We start from the raw sequence: 23210 nt of genomic DNA, 5'->3' as shown, positions 1-23210 counted from the left end.
ACATACAGTCTAATACACTGGAATATACATACATATGTATATGAGCAATAATTTGAAAATATTGTTTGCCGCATTATATAATTTTTTTTTAAATACACATTCAACCGGCAATCAAATGAATATATTAAATCAATTATCCAGTCAACTGACTTAAGAGTACATATGTTAATGTATATGTATACATCATAATTTAAACATCATTAACACTAGAATATTTTTTTATAATTATTATACAGTCAAAAACTAAAAAAAAAACAAGTGTATTAATAAATAAAAATATTATAATTACATAAAAATATTATCTAAGTATTTATGTATCAATGTTCATGTGAATTGTGACATAATGTAAAATAATATTCTACACAAGGATAACAGTTTTTATGTATGTACAAAAAAAATATAATGTTGTAATACAAAAAAAATGTGTTAACATAAAGTGCAATGTGTGTAATCTTACTCTAAATCAATTTTAAGTATTGGAAAGTTGAAAAACAGTCTTGATATGGTAAATTCTACTACAAGTATAATAATTATGAGACTAGAATTTTTGAATTTTTAGCTCGAAATTTTGAAGTATATATCAGTTATTGTGAAAATTCCATTCAATACAAAACTATAATTGAAACTGCTCAAAAATTGTATCAAAATATTATTTAATTTCTGCGGGCGGGTTTTAATTTTTATTTGTTTACTACGAATTTTTATTTATTTTATTTTTTTACTTTAATTAACGTGGCTAATTGACACTTACTGTATAACACTAGAATATAGTACAAATTTATTACTTGTTCAGCAGCAGTTAATTTAATTATATGCGTCTTATATTGAAGACGCCTTTAAACCATATCCCACTTCTACCATATTTAAAATTTGTTTAAAAAAAAAAAAACTTTTGGAAAAGTAGTAAGAAAATTTCAAATTCGTTTCTAGTCCTTATAAAAAAAATTGCATTTTCACAATTTGAAGCGTGTGACATTGTAGAAAGCTCTTGCTAGGCGCACAATATGAAATTAGTTTTAAATTAATTTTAATGAAAGAAAATTGGTTTATAAATTAAGGAAGTTTTTATTTGTGTGTCGAAAACATAAACAAAAGTTTACTCTCAAACTTTTTAAGCATATGTATGTACATATATGTATGTGTCGATGTTTAAAATTCTAAACAAATAATAATAACAGTTTGTGTTTTTGTTTTTACGTACCGGTACAAAACACGTACTTTAAATAATACATAAACGTATTTTATATGTATAATATATTGTGTATGGAATAACGTATGTATATAATTTGTAAAGGTGTACTACTTTAATTTCATGTATTGTCCATTCTTTAGAAATATGTAGGAACAGAAACCCCTCAGCATAAAAAATAAATAATAATAATATAAAATTTTCTTATACCTATTATTACAAATAATAATTTTGGATGTTATTCTATGCACACACTTTCATATTTATTATGTGTTAAACATAAACAAAAATAGAAAAAACCTAAAATAAAATATATTTATATTTTCGAAATGCACACAAACAAGAAAGAAAATATGATAGCAACCGCATACAAGAAGAAAAACAATAACGTTAAAAAAAGGAAGAAAATAACAAAAAAAATTTGAACAGCCTACTTATTTGAACCCTACCAACTTATAACTTAGTATTAAGTATTTCAACTGAATCTGTGGATGTCCTCTTGGTTTTCTTTTATCTTTCTCCTTTTTTTTATTTTTTTGTGTATTTCATTAATAAAAGTTTGTTTCTATGTGTCATTGGATGTAGTGTACATATATGGATATAGGTGTATGTGTTGATGAACATTACGGTATAATATGCAAAATAGAATAAAAGTTGGTTTGATTGTGTACATATACAAAAGTATCTTCAAAACAATTCCTTCTAAACAATAATTCTGTCTTGCTTTATTATTTTCTCTTCATACATATATAATATGTATATACATATGTATACCTATACAGTGAAGTGTATACATGTGACTAATTTTATTAAATTCAATTCAATATTTTTGTGAACTTTATTTAATGTTATAAAATACAGTATTCTTGAAGTTTGCCTTTACAACTAACACTATCTGCACACAATCAATTACAACCAAATGAATCTACCACCGTTGCCTCTGTGTGTTAAAAATCTCAACTAAATCATAAAAATGTCGTAATATTTATTTTTATTTTTTTTATTTTTATTATTATGCTAAAGAAATGTTCTACGTAAATTTAGAATTTTTCTTGTTTTCTTTTGTTTTACTACCGAAACTCAACACTTGAATACATACACCATATAATAGAAAGCATGAATAATCTAATACATAGAAATGTTGTAATACCAATTTGTTACACAAATATTCAAACACGTATGTATACACTTGTCATCCATAAACACACGAATACGTCAAGTGAATTTTCTATTCTAGAATTTTTCGCAATATACTTAAATATACACATGTAATTACACTAAACCAAGTTTTACAAAAAAAAAAATAATAAAACAAACTCTTTAAAGTTCACATCGGAGAAAAGACGAAAGCGAATGTAAGAATCCTTATTCCTTAAGGTTAAAATGCAATAATAAATAAAATATATAAGTAGATATGTACATAATATCGCAATAGAGGAATGCAAATTGCAAAATCAATTTACATGAAATCGTTTAAGAAAAGTTACATATTTTGTCTATCCTAGTTTGTGGGAGTACAATGTTTCATGAAAATTACTGCATAAACAATATGAAAAGTCGCAGGTATTCAAATGAAAGTTAAATTCAAGCAAAAGTTATTCAAAGAAAGTTACTTGCAGTTTATTTTCAATATAAACTTGTAAAGTCGTTTATTCGAACACATGACCTTTTTCAAACAGTGACCTGGTGTATAAAATTTTATACGTTCTAAAATCTAAACTTTATTCAAATGTTTTAATTTAAAAATCTTACATAACACTCATTTTCATATGCTGATTTTGATACCGACTGAATGATTTTGATATGCTTGTCGGAATTCTTTCAAACATTTGACAACTGCAACGAATGTTGCTATAAAAACACAATTTTAATAAACTTCAAACAAGGAAATATTTTCCTCATTTAAAAACACTTATTTGCAACTGATATTTAAAACTTTCGTTGACTTCTTCGTATTTTTACGATGTCGTTTGAATTTTTAAAAGATACAGAGGCGTATCAATAATAAAATAGGTATTCAGGGGTGCATCAATACTTTAAATGTTATTCAATTTTGTTTTTCATATAGTATTAACGTCAGGTTATTATAATTGAAGCTAGATATAGTATTATTATGTATTTCGATTATACAAAAGAATTAAATCAAAAATTTTTTAGCATACATAAATATTTGAAATCAAGTGTCAACTATAGTTCGCAATAAAAAATGTCAACACTACAAATTTACAATAAAAACAAAGGAGATATTCTGAAAAGTAGCATTAACAGTAAAATAGGTTTTTGTCGTATAGTAAAAAAGGGTTGCAACTGTAGTTCTAACTTAGAATGAAAATATAAGCTCAAACTCATTTATACTGGTCACTGTACTTGAATTTTTTATTAAAATTTTTATATACATACATATGTGTTTGTACATTTGCAAGTAGATGTTATTTAAAAGTTTTGTTATCATTTCTGCGATAAAAAAGAAAAATGTGAAAAATGAATTTGCCTGTCCGTATGCTTACATAGAGAAAAACAAGTTTTTAATACGGAAGAGTTTATGACTTTTGTACGAATTTTTTTTGTTACATAAATATATATATGTAAATATGCAATAAATACGTATATGTATACTCGTATATTCATAGAGAATATATATGTTTGTATACAAAATGTTCCTATTTGAAATTGTAAGAAAAATGTATAATTTAAAGAAAAAATGTGTTACACAATTAAAAATAGTTGTTGACTCTTTTTACGTAAATGTTACTTTTAAAAATATATGTTTCTAATTAAATATGTATGTGCACTTGCTGTTTAAATATGATAAATATGTATGTGTATATGTATGTATATTATTTTTGCTTACATAAATATTTGTGTTATACGGATACAATTATACACACATATGTTTGTTTCATATAGAAATTTAATACAAAAATAATAAGAGCATATTATTATAAAATATCTCAGAACAATACAAGTAGTATAATTTGGAAAAGTTAATAAAACATTATCATATTATACGTATGTATATACAGTAGCAGAAAAAAAACACACATTAAGTAAAAGAAATGACTACGTATTGAAGTAATGTACAACCAAATATAAAATATACCACGTGTTCATTACTCGTCAAATGGATCAGAATGTGTAGTAATGAAATTGTGTAGAACATTCACTCATTACGCTAGATATGAAAAGGAAATGTATTCATTTATGTGTACGGGCACGAGTACTTAGATAAAAAAAAAAAAAAGAAATAAGAACGAAATAACAATAATGTGAACAGAAATATTGACTAAAGTTATTCGATTTTTCAGTTTCGCTAGTTGGACAAAACTATTCTATAATATGAATTTCATATTATATGCACCTAATATAAAAATAAAGTCTTTAAAATTGAAATAGGAATAAGTTTTTTATCCTTTTTGACAATATTTCGCCTATTATTTTGTATAACATATGCTATTCCTTATCACACACATAATATATGCATTCCTTATCACACACGATTGGTTTATCTATTTTTGTATTTTTAAAATATGCATGTATGTATGTATATAAGTTTTGTGTGTGTTTTAAAGAATTACGTACTAAAAGTATCACTGTTCATTTTGCGTAAAATGAATGATTTAATTTTTTCTGTATTGTTCTCTTTTTTTTTAAACACACATATTTAGCAGATTAATAAACAAACCGTATATACATATGTATATGTAGATACATATGTAATATAATATATACACTTGATATACTTATTTATTCAATTTCTTCTTATAAGAAAATTACACTATTTATAAAATTCTTATATGTAACTAATACTACATTAAACCCTATGAATTTACATTTTAATTTATTAAAAGTATACACAGGTGTAACATAACACAAGCAAAACGAACATGTTATTCAGTTCACATTATATTTGACCAATTCGTGTATTATTGAGGGGGGAAATGTTCACACAACAAAACATTGGTTTTCTTTTTCCCCATTTTTGTTAAAATTGATTTGATTTGCCGCCAAAAAATGTTATCTTTAAATATTCAATTAAATATTGTGTATGTGTGAAAGTAGTTTTCGCTAAAAAAAAACCTACTACATAGGTACATACATTCATACAAAATAGGCGAATAATTTTATTTTCTTTTTTAAATGCATCGAAAATTTGCGTGAAAAAAAGTGCAGTAAGTGCATATTATAAGTGCTTTGTATGAAGAAGATTATATAACAGTTTCTCGGTTATTATTATTTTTGAATTTACTAAAAAAAATTTTTCGTACATATAAAAAATTTTCTGCAGTATACTTAACTAGTAAACCAAAATGTAAATCTATTGAGACTAATTTCATATATTTTAATGCTATTGGAATAGTACAGTTTTCAAAATGAATTTTTAAAAATTAGAGTTTCTCTACATTGAAAACTTCAAATATCCTTCGCAAAGGTAAAATTTAAGTCCAAAAATTGTACATTTAGTTTAAAAAAATTACCCGAAAAAATCTGGATTCGTCGAAAATTTTGAATTGAATTTATATGTCGAAAATCGAAAAATTTCGTAAATTAAATGCTTTATATAAATTGTTTGAATTACAATATTGCAATAATACGGTTTTCAATTCTGATTTAGTATTAATAGTAGTTTAATAGTAAATTCTAAATAGAATTTAAATACATATTTAAGTACTGCAATATGGAACCCAAAGATGTTTTGTTTTTACACAAATTGGAATAATTTTTGTCAAACAGTCTTTAAAAGTAAGAAAATAAAAAATTTGTCCCTATTATGGTTATAATTAAATTTTCTATGAATTAATAAATTAATTTATTTAATTAGTTTAATGCATTTAAAGGTTTAATTCAAATATGTGATAATTATGTTATATATGCATGTGTATGTGTACACATATATACGTAAATGTGTTATATTATACATAATTAATTGAACTTTGTACATAATATCAAAAAGGCGCCAAAAAGAAATTATAAATTGAAAAATTTGTATTTGAATTGATTTTTTGTTAAATATTTAATTATAATAATTACCTTGATTAAATTTATGAAATATTGCAAGTTTATTAATTGTTATTTTTTTTTATTTTAAATATTAATTAACAATTTTATATTTTCATTGAACTTAATAACTTAATTCAAATTATGATTTTTATTGAATTTCCATATTAAAGGAAAAATTATTTTTTATATTTAATAATGGTAGTTATAAGTATGTGTGTATGATTACAATTTTACTTATAATAAATTTCTCTTTTATTTTCCACTTATTAAATTAAATTTAAATTACTATCACACTAACTACATGTTCATTATAATTTTAAATTATATTTTTAATAAAATTAACAAAATTAATTACTTAAACACATTTAATTATTTATCTATATGCGTTATATTTTTAACAATAAGATAACAACTAATTATTTTTTATTAATTATATTAAAAAAAAAAATAACAAAATGCAACAATGCAATGTCTATGTATATATGTATGTTTGCATTTAATTGCACAAAATATTATTTATTTATTGTTTAAAACAACTTTAATTTTATTGTAACAACAAATGTAATTTTTTGTATTCATAAATTTTTTTTAATATGAATTCACTTTTATGTATAACAAATTCTCTCCTAAATTGTTATATAAACACATTTTATTTTATTAAAATTGAATTGCAAATTTAATTTTTCCTTATGTACATATGTATGTATACAAATTTGCAGGCACACCAATAAATATGTATATTTAAATAAGTTTGTATATAATGTAGATTCATGCATATACTAAAATTTAGAAAAAATATATATATATAGATATATATAAAACATATTGAAATGAAAAGAACAAGAAAAAAAAAATTAAGCAAAAATTATATTCAAAAAAGAAAAATAAAAAAAAGAATATTTGAGACTAATACACAACACTACCTCTTACTTAAGAGTTTTGATTTCAACTGGATAACAAACACACAATATTTTTTTTATAAGTTAATTTGTGAGCTTTTTTTGAAAAAAAAAGGCATATAGCATAAGTATAAAAATATAAGCAAAAATATAATGTACGTCCATATAAATGTATATACATACATACAAATGTATGTAAGTTTATATTTAATGCATAATAATAATTGTACTTGCTGTATATAGCCTAGATAAGTATTGTATATACATATATTATGTAAATAAATGAAATGTAAATAGATTTAAGTACAAAACAGAAAAAAAAATTAAAAAATTATATAAAAAAAAAATTGTGATTTTAGATTTCAGGAAAGCTCACAAGCAGCAAAATTAAATATATAGTAAAAAATATTTTGCGCTTTTTAAAATTATAATGATTATAGCTATTTTCCTTCTTTTCAAATCATGTCCAATTTCAAAAAAAAAAAAAAAAAAATAGTCAACAGTTCTGCATGCATGCAAATAATGTAAGTGTTGCTTTGTATATTATAGATTTGTATGTGTATTTATGCAATTATTTATATCTTATACATATTGCATATTTACGAGGAAAATAGCATGCTTAAGCCATATGAGAGTTATAATTTTCTTTTAATTTATTATTTTAATATGACACTTTTTCTTCAGTAAAATAATATAAGAAAATTGTTACGATTTTTGTGAAGAGGCGCTATTTATATACGCCGACGAAATGCCTTTGACAATAATTTAGGAGTAAGTTGCAATTAACATGAATACATTGAGCTGCTTTTACTCCGAATGGTGCTATTATAATATCTTCGTATATAAGATATTTAATTAAAAAATAAAAAATTATATAAATTTTTTCCACTAATTTTTATTTTATTTTAATTATGTTTAACACTGTTATGCTAAAAAATAAAAACATTTTGTATATAATTTAATTTTTTTTTACTATTCTCATCAATTATTATTTGCAATTTATATAAGTATATTTTATATAGGTATTATTATTATTTTTTTTAATTATATTGTTTTTAAAAGAGCAACATAATTTTGTGTTTGTATTTTCACATTAAATTCCCAATTGTTTATTTTTTCTCTTTTTTTAATAATATTGTTATCATTTTATTAAAATTATAATTTTAGTAAGTAATAGAAATTTTAAATAAATTAAAAAATGTATGCTTGTATTTATTAAAAATTAAATAATATAATATTTTTATTTGTAAGATAGTTGTTTTGTTTTTCTCTTTAAACTAAATTACTTTTGTATTCGGTAATGCAAAGCAACGATCACGACAACGGCAAACGAGACTATATTTATATAAAAACTGTTATATTATTTTATATTATACGATTTTATTTTGAAAAGCAAAAACTAAAGAATACAATTAATTTCACACACACAGAGCGTGAATATTATTAAACAAGAGTATATTTTTACGTAGGTCTATTGGTATTTTAACTAAAGGAAAAAAAAACAATATTGTGTATTTATAATTTTTGCCTTCAAAATATGTGTACGTTATATGTACTTACGTTATATTCAAACAAAAAAATGTTCACCCGCCAAGAATTTTATACTTATGTAAAATAAATATAAATATATTCATAAATATCTTATTTGCTCAGAATATTGTATATTTTAAGTTGGTGAACAAAATATACAAAGTAGAGGAACACTAAAATAAATTGAGGTAAAGAGAATAAAAAGAGGCAAAGTATTTTGTTTTTTTGTATTCAAATGACTTTTTTAAATTCAATGTTGGTTTTTCACTTTTTTTTTTTATTTAATTCTATTTTATTATTTTGGTTATAGAGCATTTATTGTGCATTGTATACGATAATAATAAAATGCCCCCAATTTCTTCATTTTTTCTTCTCTATGTTAATACGAGTATTAGGGTATTGCTGCCTGAGCATACTATACAGAGAACTAATATTATATGTATATACTTTATTTGACTTTAAGATTATTATATTTTCAGTGTTTCATGCTTTTCGATTTCTTGCCTTCGTTTTCTAAAATTGAAACGAAGCCTTTAATAAAACAGAAATGTAAATATTATATTTATTAGTTTATTTTTCAATTTTTATATTTATAAGTATATAAACCATTTTAAATTCCGTCTATTATGTAAAATTTTCTGTAAAAGTGAGTTTATTTCATATTTTCTTCTTAGACAAGATTTTCTTATCAGACAGCGATATATTTAATAGCTTTTCATAGCAAGACATACATACACAAAGTTCTATTTAAGTTTGATATTATAATAATGGTACTGGAAAATCATTAGCTTGAAAATAATTTTTAATTTGAATTCCTGCCCGCTACGTTAAAAAAAATCCGAGGGATAATATTTCATGAATATTTCTTAAATGTGTTATAAATGTGATTTCACACACGTTTCATTCTTTACTAAATTAAGTTTTGTATAACAATTTTAACACATCCATAACCCGCTTTACGGCCTAAATAGCTTAACTTGACCGCAAAGTGAAAAACCATATGGAGAATCCATTATTCTAATACAATTACATTCGACACAATATTTGATCGGTTCAAAATTTGTTAAACATGTAAAATAGTTTATCATTCAAAATGCATCTTATCTTTTTATTACCTTTAAATCAAAAATACATACATAGGTACATAAACGTACACGAATAAGAATGGGCTTAAAAAAATTGTCCAGCGTTTTTTGTAAATAAAAGGAAATAGAAGAATGTCCATCGAAATTGCACTTTCGCAAGATTACACATATAGATATATCGACATCGGAGATAAGTGTTTTTTCCCAAACGTAAAGGAAATTTGTAAATGTAACAGGAGAAGAATGTAAAAATAGTTTTAATTTGAAAGATTAACATAGTATTTACTAAATTTTGTGTTACACTTATACTCAAATGAGGTTAATATACTTAAGGTTGGTTGGTCTATACATACCAATTTGGGATTCCTGTACCTACTCTGTTTGAGTAGAAGTTAGAAATTAAAACTAATCTAAATATATAATATTAAAAAGAAACTTGTCATTCATATCTCTTTACATTTGCAAGGCATTTACTTTTGCTTGTTTCAATATACATATTTACGTTCAGACATACATATACACACGCATAAGTAAACGTAATCGTACAAACATTTTATTTTATAATAATGGACAGATACAGTAATACGAACATCCTACAAAATTATATTATAAAAATTAGTTTATGTGTGCTTTAAAAACCAAACTCAAATAATACAAAGTAAATTTCATATAAAATAACAACGCTGATAAATTATTTTCATTTTCTCTTTTGTTTGTTATTTTACAGTCTCAACACAACACAACTCGCAAGTCATACGAACATTAGGGGATAAAGTAAAATAAAATGTTACATTCATAATAAAATATGTACTGACATTATTATAAAAGATTTTATAACAGTAACTCTATGAGTATATACAAACATACACAACTTTATATTCATAAATAATTATATGGAATAAACATTTTTTCAAAACTATAATAAAGAATACATACTATTAATATGTATGTTTGTATGTATAATACTGATGAAATTAAATTTTTTCAGAAGTTTGGAGGGAAGTACGAAATTATTGAAATATATATATGTATTCATACATACATACATACATACATATAATATAATTTTATGTGATATTTTTGAATGCCACAAAACTTTATATAAAATTTATGTGCATATGTAGATATATTTTGTTTTTTTTTTTGTTTTTTCAAATAAATAAAGGCAAATCCAACCACATATATAACATATTTATATACAGTGACATGGCATTTATACATTAAAAACGTAGGTAATAAGCCCGCGAACAAAAAATTTTGCCTGGGTATTTGGCAAATGGCACAACATCGTTATAAAAAAAAAAATTGAGAATAAGAAAAAGCAATACTTATTTACATACATACATACATATTTACAAAAATATAATACGTATTTCGAAGAAATGGAAAATTATCTTATAAGTATAAATTTTAACAAATGATCTTAATTGTGACAACCTTTTCTGATTTTACTCTTTCAGCCCATTAAATTTTTTTTCCTACGAATGCAATCTGAAATTTTACTAAATATTTTAAACAGTTTTGTTTTGCATGATATATTTTTTTATTGATAACTTTTCTACTATTATGACATATTTTTATTTTAATAACTCATTTATTTTCATACTCTTGAATAACAAATTTTACTCGTATTGTTTATAAAAGAGTGATTATAAAAATTTCCTATGCTTTATAACATGATTTAAACAAAGAGAGTTTTCCTCTCTCTCCGAATGTCAAAATTTTAAAAAGTTGGTAAAAAAAATTTAAAAATACATTTTTGTTCATACATTCATAATATAATAATAAGAGTTTTATGATATACAAGTCATGTATGTAATACGAAAAATATAAAAAGAATTCGTACATACACGAACACGAACGGAAATTAACGAGCAACATGGTATAGGTAAAATGGAGAATTTATGTTTGAATATAGATATTTTACGTTCGTATTTATATTTTTTTAATAAATATACATCCATACATACATATGGGAACAGAAATGTGTATATTTTGTATAATATTCATTTTGCTGATGCATACATGATTGTGATTCATGTATACAAGTATGTACATACAAACATATATTATTTGTATCTTATTTTATTTTAAGTTTTAGTTTTCACAATTCACTTTTTGTTTTATGCAAATAGCATTTTATATCGTACACTGTTGCCATGTAGTAACTTACTACTAAGTTACTAATACATCAGAAATAATATAAAATTTTATACATTTTTCGTTCATTCCTGTATTTTTGAAAACTATTAGATAGGAAATGTATTGAAAAGATGTTTATACTCGATATATACATAATATGTTGTATGTAATGTTATCAACAATATCTATAAATTTTTTATATCATATTTGTATATCAAAACGTATGTGTAAACATGCCAACCAAAAATGTTATTAATTAGTATTGTGCCATGAATTGACATACGTATGTAAGTATATACGGGAAAGATAAATGTGTACGATTTTATAAATATTTCCAAATGCATGTACATATGTATATCGTATATTCAAAGAAAAAGGTTTGTATTAACACCGTGATAATATAAATTACATAAAATCTAAATATGGTTGCCAAACGTTCGGATTTAAAAATAATGAAAAAATATGTTAGTCATTTATTTCTTATGCTTTTTCTTCAAAAATTAAGAAAATATCCAATTTTGATTTAGCATAGTATGTATACAAACATATGCATGTATGCAGACTGAAATTCTAAACTTTAAAGTACCTTTTAAAGAAGATTATTTAAACTCACTTGGAAAAGAAAGTTTTTCTAACTAAAAGAGTTGAAATATTCATATTAACAAATTATTAAAAAATATTACTAAATCGAATACGGTTTGGTACGGAAATTTTATTTATAAATGGATAAAAACTAACTCATAAATTTTATTATTAAAAATTTTACATACATACATACATATGTATAAAATACGTACATAAACACATCAAATTATTTATATAGGTACCCATGATTTCCAAAGATTCATAATTACGAGTTCACCATGAAAATATAAAATTTATAAAATATGTAATTGGAAATTCGGTAACCTTACATAAATCATTGATTAGCAAAGAATGCAATTGTTTTTACAATATTGTATTTATAGCAAAGTAATATCATGAAGGATAAAAGTGAATGTGTATATTTGACATCTATTGGTTTCCATATCAACGTTATCATCATTAATCATCATAACACATTTTTGTGAGCCTTTGAATGTAGAAGCGAATATTAAAATTACTTCTACAAAAAGATTTTACAAAGTACAATTTTTATATCGTACGTGTACTATTTTCAATTTTCGTTTGTTTAATATTCATGTACAGATACTAATTCGCAAGGAAATGTTATATCACATAAATATGTACATACGTATACCTACATGCTTATACTTCTATTAGCATTGTATAGTGTGCGGACCAGGCTTTGTATTAAATTCTTATTAAAAAATATTTAAATGTATGTTTTTATCAATAATTTATATCAATATTAGTTTAAATATATGTACATAAGTATGTATACATGTAATATTATTTTAATTTACATTATCTCATATTTTTTTTCCCAAATTTATAAAATTTTCTTAAAAAAGAACACAAACGCATATATCATGCGCAGTTTATGCTTATAACTATGCATAAGTATGTACAGTTTATATATATATACAAAAATATACATGCATTCATACATATATATATAAAATAACAAAATTAATGAAAATCATTAAAGCTGTACAAATTTTAATACGTGTTCCTTGTACTTAAATAAAAAATAACAAAAAGAGAAAGAAAAATAAAACAAAAACAATAAAAAAAATTTTATAGAAGCCAAGAAAAGAGAAAGATATATATGTATTCTTATTAAAGTGTTGGTGGGGACTAGTCGTATTCGTAAAATTTTTATGGTTGTTTTGTTCATTTCAATAACGTATACGAAATTTTTTTACAAATATGCTGAATTAAGGGGAAAATATTTTTTCTTGCTTTTTTCTTTTTTCATATTAAAAATATTTCCCACCATATTATGCTGCATATGTATATTTTTTTTTGTACTGTTTTCTCTTTCCATTTTCTGAAGCAGCAAGAAAAGCAGTTTAATAGGAACGAATATAAAAAAAAAAATTATATTTTTAGAATATTATTGTTGTCTCTTCCTAACTCAAAAAAATAAGGCTAACGCCATTTTGTTGCGCTAGTGTTAAAGTTTTTTTTTTGTATAAAATTTTTTAGATTTTAATTAAATTTTCATATAAAATAATTTTTAAATGATAAAACAAATATGAATGAAAACCAAAAACAAATTTTTAAAATTAAAATTATTTTGAAGGAATACAAATATGTATACACATACATATATATGCATTCGTGTTCATACCTAAATACGAGTGCATATGGATGTATGCTTGAAGCTTGACCTAAGTACACATGTGTGTACTTACATTTTACGTAGTTTCAATTTTACAAATTAGTTTCTATATATTCATGCATGAATACTAATAAATTCAATTTCATGCACCTTTAATTAAACTATGAAAGAAAAATATCTGTGTATGTATATATATACATATGTATTATCATATGTACATATATTTCACTAGTTTTTTTGCCACATTCGCGATACATATTTCATACTTTTAAGTATGCACATGCAACCATACATAGTATATTGATTGGAAATAAAATTATTCAAAAATAATAATGACATAAAAATAAACAAAATATGTATGTATGTAGGTAATTAATAAAAATATCACACAAAATGTAAATGTAGGAAACAGTTTGAAATATTCCAACAATATTTTCATACACAATCGCACAAATGTATATATGCATACCTGTTTAGATAGATATTGGGTATGTAAATGTCAAAAAATTGTTCGTACACCATTCATTCCATTCATTTACAAAAGACCGCTTCTGAATACCCAATAATTTTAAAATTCAATATAAATTTTTATAATTCAAAAAATGTTTATTTTAAATTTAAATTAATTTTTTTTTAATTTTTGTGTATATAAAAAAGTGAGAGTGATATAACGCTGTTCGCCAATTTTTTTTTATCTTTTAACACGTCTTTTGAATTTGTTATTTATGTAAAAAGGTAAAAACTTTTTGTAGAAAATTCGATATTTAAAAATCAATAGATAAATTATTGTTATACATTATGTTGCTTATACAAATAAACATTATACATTATATATTTTTGTATATATATAATATATACTTATATGAGTATAATTCATAATAAGCACTCGCTAATTTTAGAGGCTGGTAAAGAAATATTTTACTTAGTTTATCATTTTTGTTAATTTTAATAAAAACTAATTGAGTTACGTGAAATATATTTTGTGTTTAATTACTTGTAATATAAATATTAAAGAAATAAATTAAGAAACTAGCTGTCTAGCAATGTCATATACAAAATATTTACAAAGGTAAACAAAATGAAAAGTAGGAACATGTGTTAACAACAAAATTCTTCTGTTTTAAATAATTTAAATTATTTTCAGTGTCTATCTATCTAAAATCTAATACCTTGTCTAAAATCTAATACCTTGTCTAAAATCTAAATTATATTTCTGAAGTTATAAAAAAATTTTATATTGAATACCTATAGGCAGTACCTACATATTTTTCTTTGAAATAATTAAATTACGAATTAAACATTTTTCTGGATAGGTAAAATAATTTGCCATTCAGTCTATTCATAAGTATGTCGGAACATAACGATAGGCAAATGAATATTGAGTGGGTACATGATTATGCTCATAGGCACCTGTAAAATAATTTCCAGACAAATTTCTTGAAAACAAATTTCTTTTTTATTTGGTAAACCAATTTAATTGTTTTATTGCATTTGGACAAAAAATTTGGACATTTTTTGATTGCTTGATCCACAATTTTTAAGAAATAAATATTGATTATTGCACTAGATTATTCTTAAATCTTACGATTTGTTTTTATGTAAAGTTGACTTTTTAAAATTGAATGAATTATTAGTATTTTATTATTTAAAATACATGCATAACCCTACGTAATAGTATGTTATTTGTTTACATTTTGATTTTTATTATTGTTTTTAATCAAACTTCCTCAACATGTTGTTTTGACACTTGATTAAAAATCATGTGTGTTTTTGTTTACAAAAAGAAATGAATATATACATATATGTACGAATATATATATATAATTTCAATAATATATACTACAAAATACATGGTTTAAATACAGACTCATATATATATACATACATACAATCAAATTTATTTATTAATTTTACCTAGGTGTTTTTTTAATGTTGTATTTATAACAAAAAAAAAACACATTTTAAACATGTATACATATGTGAATTAAATACATGATACATAAAATATATCAAAGCAAGCCTCTAATATTTTATTGTAGTTAAATATTATTTAAATTTGAGATAATAATGACGATGATATACCAAAAAAAAAACATTTACTTGCATAGCATATTTTTATTATATAATTAAAAGTTGGATATAGGACTGTTGTTGGGTTCTGTATAATATTAAGTAACCATTAAAAAATTGCATTATAAGAATAAATAGAGAGTTAAGAAAGAAAGAGAGTGTGTATATGAAGAATTTAAAAGAAAGAAGGGAAACCAATAAAATTATAAACAAATACATTACACATATAGGGTCGGTCGGTTGGTCGGTCGTGTAGGTATTAAAAACGTGATTCAAAAGAGCATTTTTGTTTTGTTTTTTTAACAAGTGTTAAAATTCTACTAACAATATAATATTATATATTCTACACATAATAACTTTTAATACATATATGTAGTAGAAAATATTTTATATAAATATATGTAATGACATTTTTTGTATATTTACATACATATAATATCTCTTACACACATTTGTATCTACTGTATGTGCATGCATATTATTATTATATAGAAGAAAATAATATGTGACCTATGAAAACCATACATATCGAATCGCATGAAACTTTTCAATAAAAACAAAATTGTGTTTCTATTCCTACGCAAAACATTTTTAAATATTTTTTTGTTTTTCTTTTTCTCTACTAAATAAGATTCAGTTATGTATGCATGTTTTATTGGAAAATTAGTATGTAAACGTGCTGACAGATACACTACCTCTATGACGTAAAAGTATTTGTATATGAAAAAAAAATGTGTTTTTTTTTAACTTTCATTAATGTTTTGTTTGTTAAAAACTTTAACTTGAATTCTATGTGTATAAAATTATACGTTAATACATCAAAGCTGTAAGTAAGTTCATACGTATGTGCACAATATGTACATATGTAGGAACATTACATTTTATGATAAGGAAATAATATATGTGTGTATGGTGGCTATAATTAATAAAAATTCTGGTGAAAAAACTTTTATTTTTAAACTGATAAAAGTTATTAAATTGTAGAGAATTTATTAAAAAAAAAACAAAACATAAATTTCTTAATTTAAAACCTTTTGTGTAATTTTGTTAAATAATTGCTATTTTAGAAAAAAAATTGTAACTTTTAAATGTGAAATCTTGGAGAATGTTTTTTGTATATGAAATTTGTTTACAAAATTCGCATGAATGTATAAAGGATATTTTATTATAGGATAGGACTAGTAAGTATAAAAGTATAAAATGAGGATTTTAATTTTATCGCATACTAAAGAATTTTTTGAATTTATTTATGTATGTATATAAATGTTAGTATGTTGTGTCTCATGTTTTTTGTATACATACATATATGTATGTTTTCTTTCTTTTTTTTTTTGTATAAAAAATATAATATTATTAAAGTTTTGTGTATTGCACATAATAATAATATAATGTGTAAAGAAAAAGTGAATTTGTACAAGAAAACATATTCTAGTTTTTGTTTTTTTTTTTTATATTTAAGGTCATATACATACAACGTGTATGTATGTATATATGCATGCATACCTTGTTATTTAAAAATTGTTATGTAGTTATATATATATATATATTATGTTGTGTTTAAATTGTACAAATGATGTTCATATTGTGTGTAATTTATACGTAGCTTCACACATCAGCAAAAAAAGTTTTTTATTCTGTGAATATAGAATTTTATACTCGTTTTTCTTTTAAGAGAATAAAAAATGTTTTTTTAGGATATCAAGTATGTGGGGGTTTTGTTTTCATTTTTTCTTCTTTTCATCATTCTTGTATATTTTCTATTATTATAACATTATTAGTATTTTAATACCTACAAATAAATGAACTGTTTTGGAATGAAAAATGTAAACATTCCAATCAGATTCGATGAATTTTTATGAAACAAAAAAAAAAAAACAAGAAGCAAAAAAAAAACAGGAGTTGAGTATATTTTTGTCAACACAACCAATACAAATATACAAGCATAATTTTGCGCCAAAAATGTAAACAATTCTGTAATATTATGATTTCATTATTGACAAAAATTAAACGAAAAAAAAAAGAATGATCGAAATTTCATATTTTTGTAATAATATTTTTAAAAATAAGGTCTTACCGCTTCACTAACTGTATAATTTATATTTGGTGATATTTCGACGACACTTTCATTCCTAGAGTTGTCAGCAAATCCCCATGTATAACCAAAACTAGTTGGCGCATTACTTTGTGCAGCACACATTTTTCCTTAAATAAATTTATTTTCTACTTTTTGTTTTTTATGAAAATTTCTGATGAAATTTTAAGTAATTTTTGATATTATTTTTGATTTAGTTTCAAATTTCTTTTTTGATGGGTCTCTCGTTTTTTAAATTAATATTTTTTTTTCCTTTTCCTTACAAACTGTCTAACATTAACGTAATCATTTTAAAATTGCTTTTTTTTTATTACACTTAGTTAATAAAAGAGTTTGAATTAAAGACCTTTTTAATACAAATTCAATGACAATTTTCTCTGAATAACCAAGCATGTGTTACTTTTAATCTTCTATTAATATTTTATTGTAATTTGTAATCGTTGAAATCTTATGATACAATGAACAACTTTTAATAAAAAATCAAAGTCTATTTCATATATTCAAACAAAACTTTGAATTTGCCTTTGCCTTTAGTTTATTGCGTACCAAAAGTTATTTTTTAAACCAAATGATCACTTTTATTTTTTCTTAATCTCTTTATAAACTACTCTCATATAAAATATAATTATTCAAAAAAAAAAAACTTTATTTTTGTCACAATTTGGTAAAATTTTTATGTCTTAAAGAATATAATTTTTTTAATTTTTCTTTTAGTTTTTAATGAATTTTATCAATATTGAAAATTTATCCACACAGAAAAAATTACATTCTTAATACGCCGCCATTTTTATTTTGGTAGCAGCAGCAGCAACATTTACACAAAAAAAAACTTTTCATTAGCAGAAAAATGTAAAATATTTTTATTGTGTTTTTTTTTTTTTTAATTTTGTTTTTGTAGTTGATTTTTACTTTTTTTTTCTTTTAATTGTATTTTCTCAAATATCTGATTCCAACACACCTATCGCTGTCGTGGATGTCGTGTGACTGAGCAAATGAAATTTTTTAAAAAAATTCAAATACAAAAACATCTCCGGCTTCAATTTACATAGGTGTGAATGAAACAGAAAAAAATGCTACTTTATTTTGTTTTGTGTTTTTTTTTTTGTATTCAGCTAGCGGTCTATAACAACATATTGATAGAGATGGAGGCATAGTATAAGTGCTTTGTCTTTTTTTTGTGTGATGTAAACATTTTTTATTATAATTTGTTTTGTTTTTTTTTTTTTGTTTTTGTAATTAATGTAGTATGTAAAAAGCGATTGTATTTGAATTTTTGAATAAATTATAATTTTCCAGAGCAAAAGCACACAAATATTTTTTTGATGCGTTAGTATATGATTATTAAGCATATACATATACTTGCATTTATAAAGTACAATAAACACTATGATAGAATCGCGTCAGGTCACAAAGAGAAATTCCACATAAAAAACATAATAAAAATAACTATGAGCTAGCTTCTTTATTATATGATTCTTTGAATAGAAGGCTCTATTCCTTTGATCGTGTGAGATTTTTCAATTCCTTTTATAAAATAATTTGTTTTGCTTGTATAGTTATACATATACATACATATATATGTGCACATTAGTTCATTTCTAAAATATTTTTTGTAAACATCATTCAAATATTGAACATAATTTCAGATTTTACTGTGTTTTCATTAATCAATCTCATTGAAAGCATTAACATTAAATATATCCGAGCATTCACAATAAAATCTTACAATTCACAATATTCTTTTATAGTGATACTAAAATTCTTACCGGGATTTGTTACCATCTGATTTATTAATAAGTATTCACACGCTTTTAATACTGAATTAGGTTTTGTATCTTTATGCACTGGATTAGTTTTTTTTGAAAATTCAATTCTTATAACCTATTCCGACTACAGGAAACCTTATTCTTCAATTCTTATACCGACTACAGGAAAATAACATTATATTCTTCATGTTACAGAAAATTGGATTCACACTACATGCTGCATCCATTTGACAGTAGATTATTTAAAAATTTTAAAAAAATATTTTTGTATTTTATTATTTTAACTAATAATAGATTTCTAATCATAATAATTTTTATTAAAAATCATTGTGGATTTATATTTTTTTTAAACATTTTGAAGTTTTTTTCAACATTTCCTTTGATTTGAGGAAAAAATTCCAAAAGTAAATCATTAAAAATAATTTTGGGTTAATGATTTGACAGATTTTTTCGATATAGTTAAACACTAATATGTTATTTACAATGCATAATATATGTTATTCGAAAATAATATTTTATTTGTTTTAGTGTGAATAGGGTTTTACTTTATTTTTAAATGGAGTTTAATTGTTTATTATGACTTGTCATAACTGCAAAAAACAGTATGTTCGAAAATTAAGAGATTTTGTAGCAGTCGTTCGAATATTCATTGAATGCAAAAAAATACAATTAACTAAAAACAAAAAATGTTCAACATCTACGATAAAATGCGTAAACTTTTTCAATTGCTGAACTTTTTTTAAAAATATAGAAGCTGTTGAAATTTTTCAAGAACAGCTTAAAATTATTTTTTACCTAATTTTGATAAGTCAGTATTTTATTTAAATGTAAAAAATACCTTAATCGTGAATGAAAAATTGTGAATCGTATATTCAGGGAAATTCCTTAATAATTGGTGTTATAATTTAGACTATTCCTCGTAAATCGTTTAAACGAAATATAGGGAAATTAATTAAAGGGATTGTGTCTTTACTAAAACTGAATCAAAATGTAATTTACTGTTCGTATTTTTGAAAATTTAGTTCTAATTAGTAAGTACTTCATATGAAGTGTGTTAGTTTAAAATTACCAAAAAGTGTACATATGTACTACCAATTAGTCATGTAAGAAATATGATTTATTTAAGTAAGCTTTTTCTAAGAACTTTTCGGATTTTAAAACAATACTGTTATTTCAGTTCTATTAGAATTGTTAGTTCAGTACAAACTTTTCAAAAATACCTTGTAATAAGATCCTACAATTCAACAGCTCATCTCATTTCTTGCCTAAATAATTTTCAGAAAACTTTGTAAGTATTAAAAATGAACTGGCCAATATAGTATTGTAGATAATACACATTTTGGGTAATTTTATGTAGTACAAGTTACTTTAAACTTGAAATAACAAAGAAAATTATTGTACAATGCAGCATCAATATGAAAACTCGAGTTATCATTTATATCAAAAAATTTAATGCAAAGAATTCTATTAAAATTTAAATAATTGGTCGTATTGATTTATTAACAGAGGCCCAGATAACTTGCAATATCTAAAGCGTTATATATATGAAATAAAAAATTTTTATTCGAAATTCAAAAAGAAATGTGCCATAACAATGAAACTACAATAAATTATGTTTATTGTCTTATTACCACTATTTTTTTTTATAAAGCTTCAATTTATTTTGAATTTATTATATAATTAATAATATTAATGAAAAAAAAGCAATTTCTTATATTTACACAAGATGAATTACAGAGTACTTTAATTATAGAACTAACTTATATAATATGTATGTATATCTTAATTCTTATACTACTAATATTTTTTTAATATATAAACATTTTAATGTTTTATTCAATTTACTTATATATCTAATAAACGTACCAAACTTTAAATGTATGTTACAATATATATTAATATAATTATGCGTATCATATTATATTTTAGGCTTACATTATTCGAACACTTTTTATCCAATAAATCATATGATTTATATTTTATTTTTGTATATTTAAATTTCTGTCTGAATTTTTACATACATACATATATATAATATAAAATTTGATATTTATATAAAAACCAATAAAAAATTATAGATTTTAAGAAATGCAATAATATTTTTGTATCTTTATTTAATATTTTCTTTGTAAATACTCAAATATTTCTATTTTTTTTAAATTTTTTGTTTAATATATATTTTATAAAATACATGATATGTATGTATGTAAATTTATATATTTTTTAATTTTAATCTTAAATGCATTATTTTGAGTAAAATTAATTTTTCATTAATTTTTCATTAATAATATAAAAAATGAAAATTACTTCTTCAGTGTATATAAAAAAAAATTTTTGGCAGTTTGTACAAGTGATTTCATTTTATTTTTTTATAATAAAATGAAAATATTTCGGGATCTGTAGCCTAAAAAACAAAAAAAAAAAAGTTGCGAGGCTCAATTCAAAATTTTTCTTTCGTGTACGATTAAAATTTAATAATAATATTTATTTTATTTAAACTTAAACTATTTTTTAATATTATGAATTATAAAGTAAACAAATTAAAGTATAAATGTTATTTTTTTATAAGAAAAATCATTTAAGTAGTATAAAACAAAACTTAGTTAACAATTTTGTAATAATTTACCAAGTATGACAATATTTGTATAATTAACGAAATATACGGGACATGAAATGTTTTTTTTTTGTTAAATATTTGGTCTATTTTAAAGTAAATTTATCTATTTAACAGTATGTAATATTATAGAAAAATTATATTTTGTTTATATTTATTTTTAAGGTTTTGGATATCTTATAAATTTTGTTTCCAGTATGAAATAAATGCGTATTCAAATTGTGTTTATCCTATTTCATAGATATCTTATTAAATAGATATTTTCTAAATATATTTCAAGACCTTTATTATATTAGAATTGCAAAAGAATTAAATAATTTAGATATTGTTGATTTATAAGCAAAATAATAGCATATGAAAAATATTTTCTATTTTAATGTCCTAGTAGAAAGCTGATAATTTACATTTTTACAATTTATAAATTTCATTCACAAATATTTTAAATGCACCTAAAATGCTCTTAAGTTATTATAAAACGAAATTGTACATGCATTTCTTTCATATTCTTGATAACCATTCATTACAAAATTACTTATCTTTGATTATACAATACATTTTTAACTTAAAAACTAAAAAAAAAAAAAAAATGAATATAAAC

The 23210-nt window shown here is 22.4% G+C and overlaps 1 protein-coding gene across 1 annotated transcript in view; it reads right to left on the bottom strand.

Annotated features, from left to right (window-relative positions):
* LOC129611130 (zinc finger protein 573-like) overlaps positions 1 to 19206 on the bottom strand; it is a 31589-nt gene extending 12383 nt beyond the window's left edge. The window contains exon 1 of the mRNA XM_055524096.1: positions 18215 to 19206. Within this exon, the coding sequence (XP_055380071.1) occupies positions 18215 to 18337 (123 nt within the window). The 5' untranslated portion in view covers positions 18338 to 19206. The remainder of the gene's footprint in view (positions 1 to 18214) is intronic.
* Positions 19207 to 23210: the final 4004 nt, after the last annotated feature.

The sequence above is a fragment of the Condylostylus longicornis genome, unplaced genomic scaffold, assembly GCF_029603195.1.
Source record: "Condylostylus longicornis isolate FDR11 unplaced genomic scaffold, ASM2960319v2 ptg000048l, whole genome shotgun sequence".
In the NCBI taxonomy this organism is placed as follows: domain Eukaryota; kingdom Metazoa; phylum Arthropoda; class Insecta; order Diptera; family Dolichopodidae; genus Condylostylus; species Condylostylus longicornis.
This window is presented reverse-complemented; position numbering and strand designations above follow the sequence as displayed.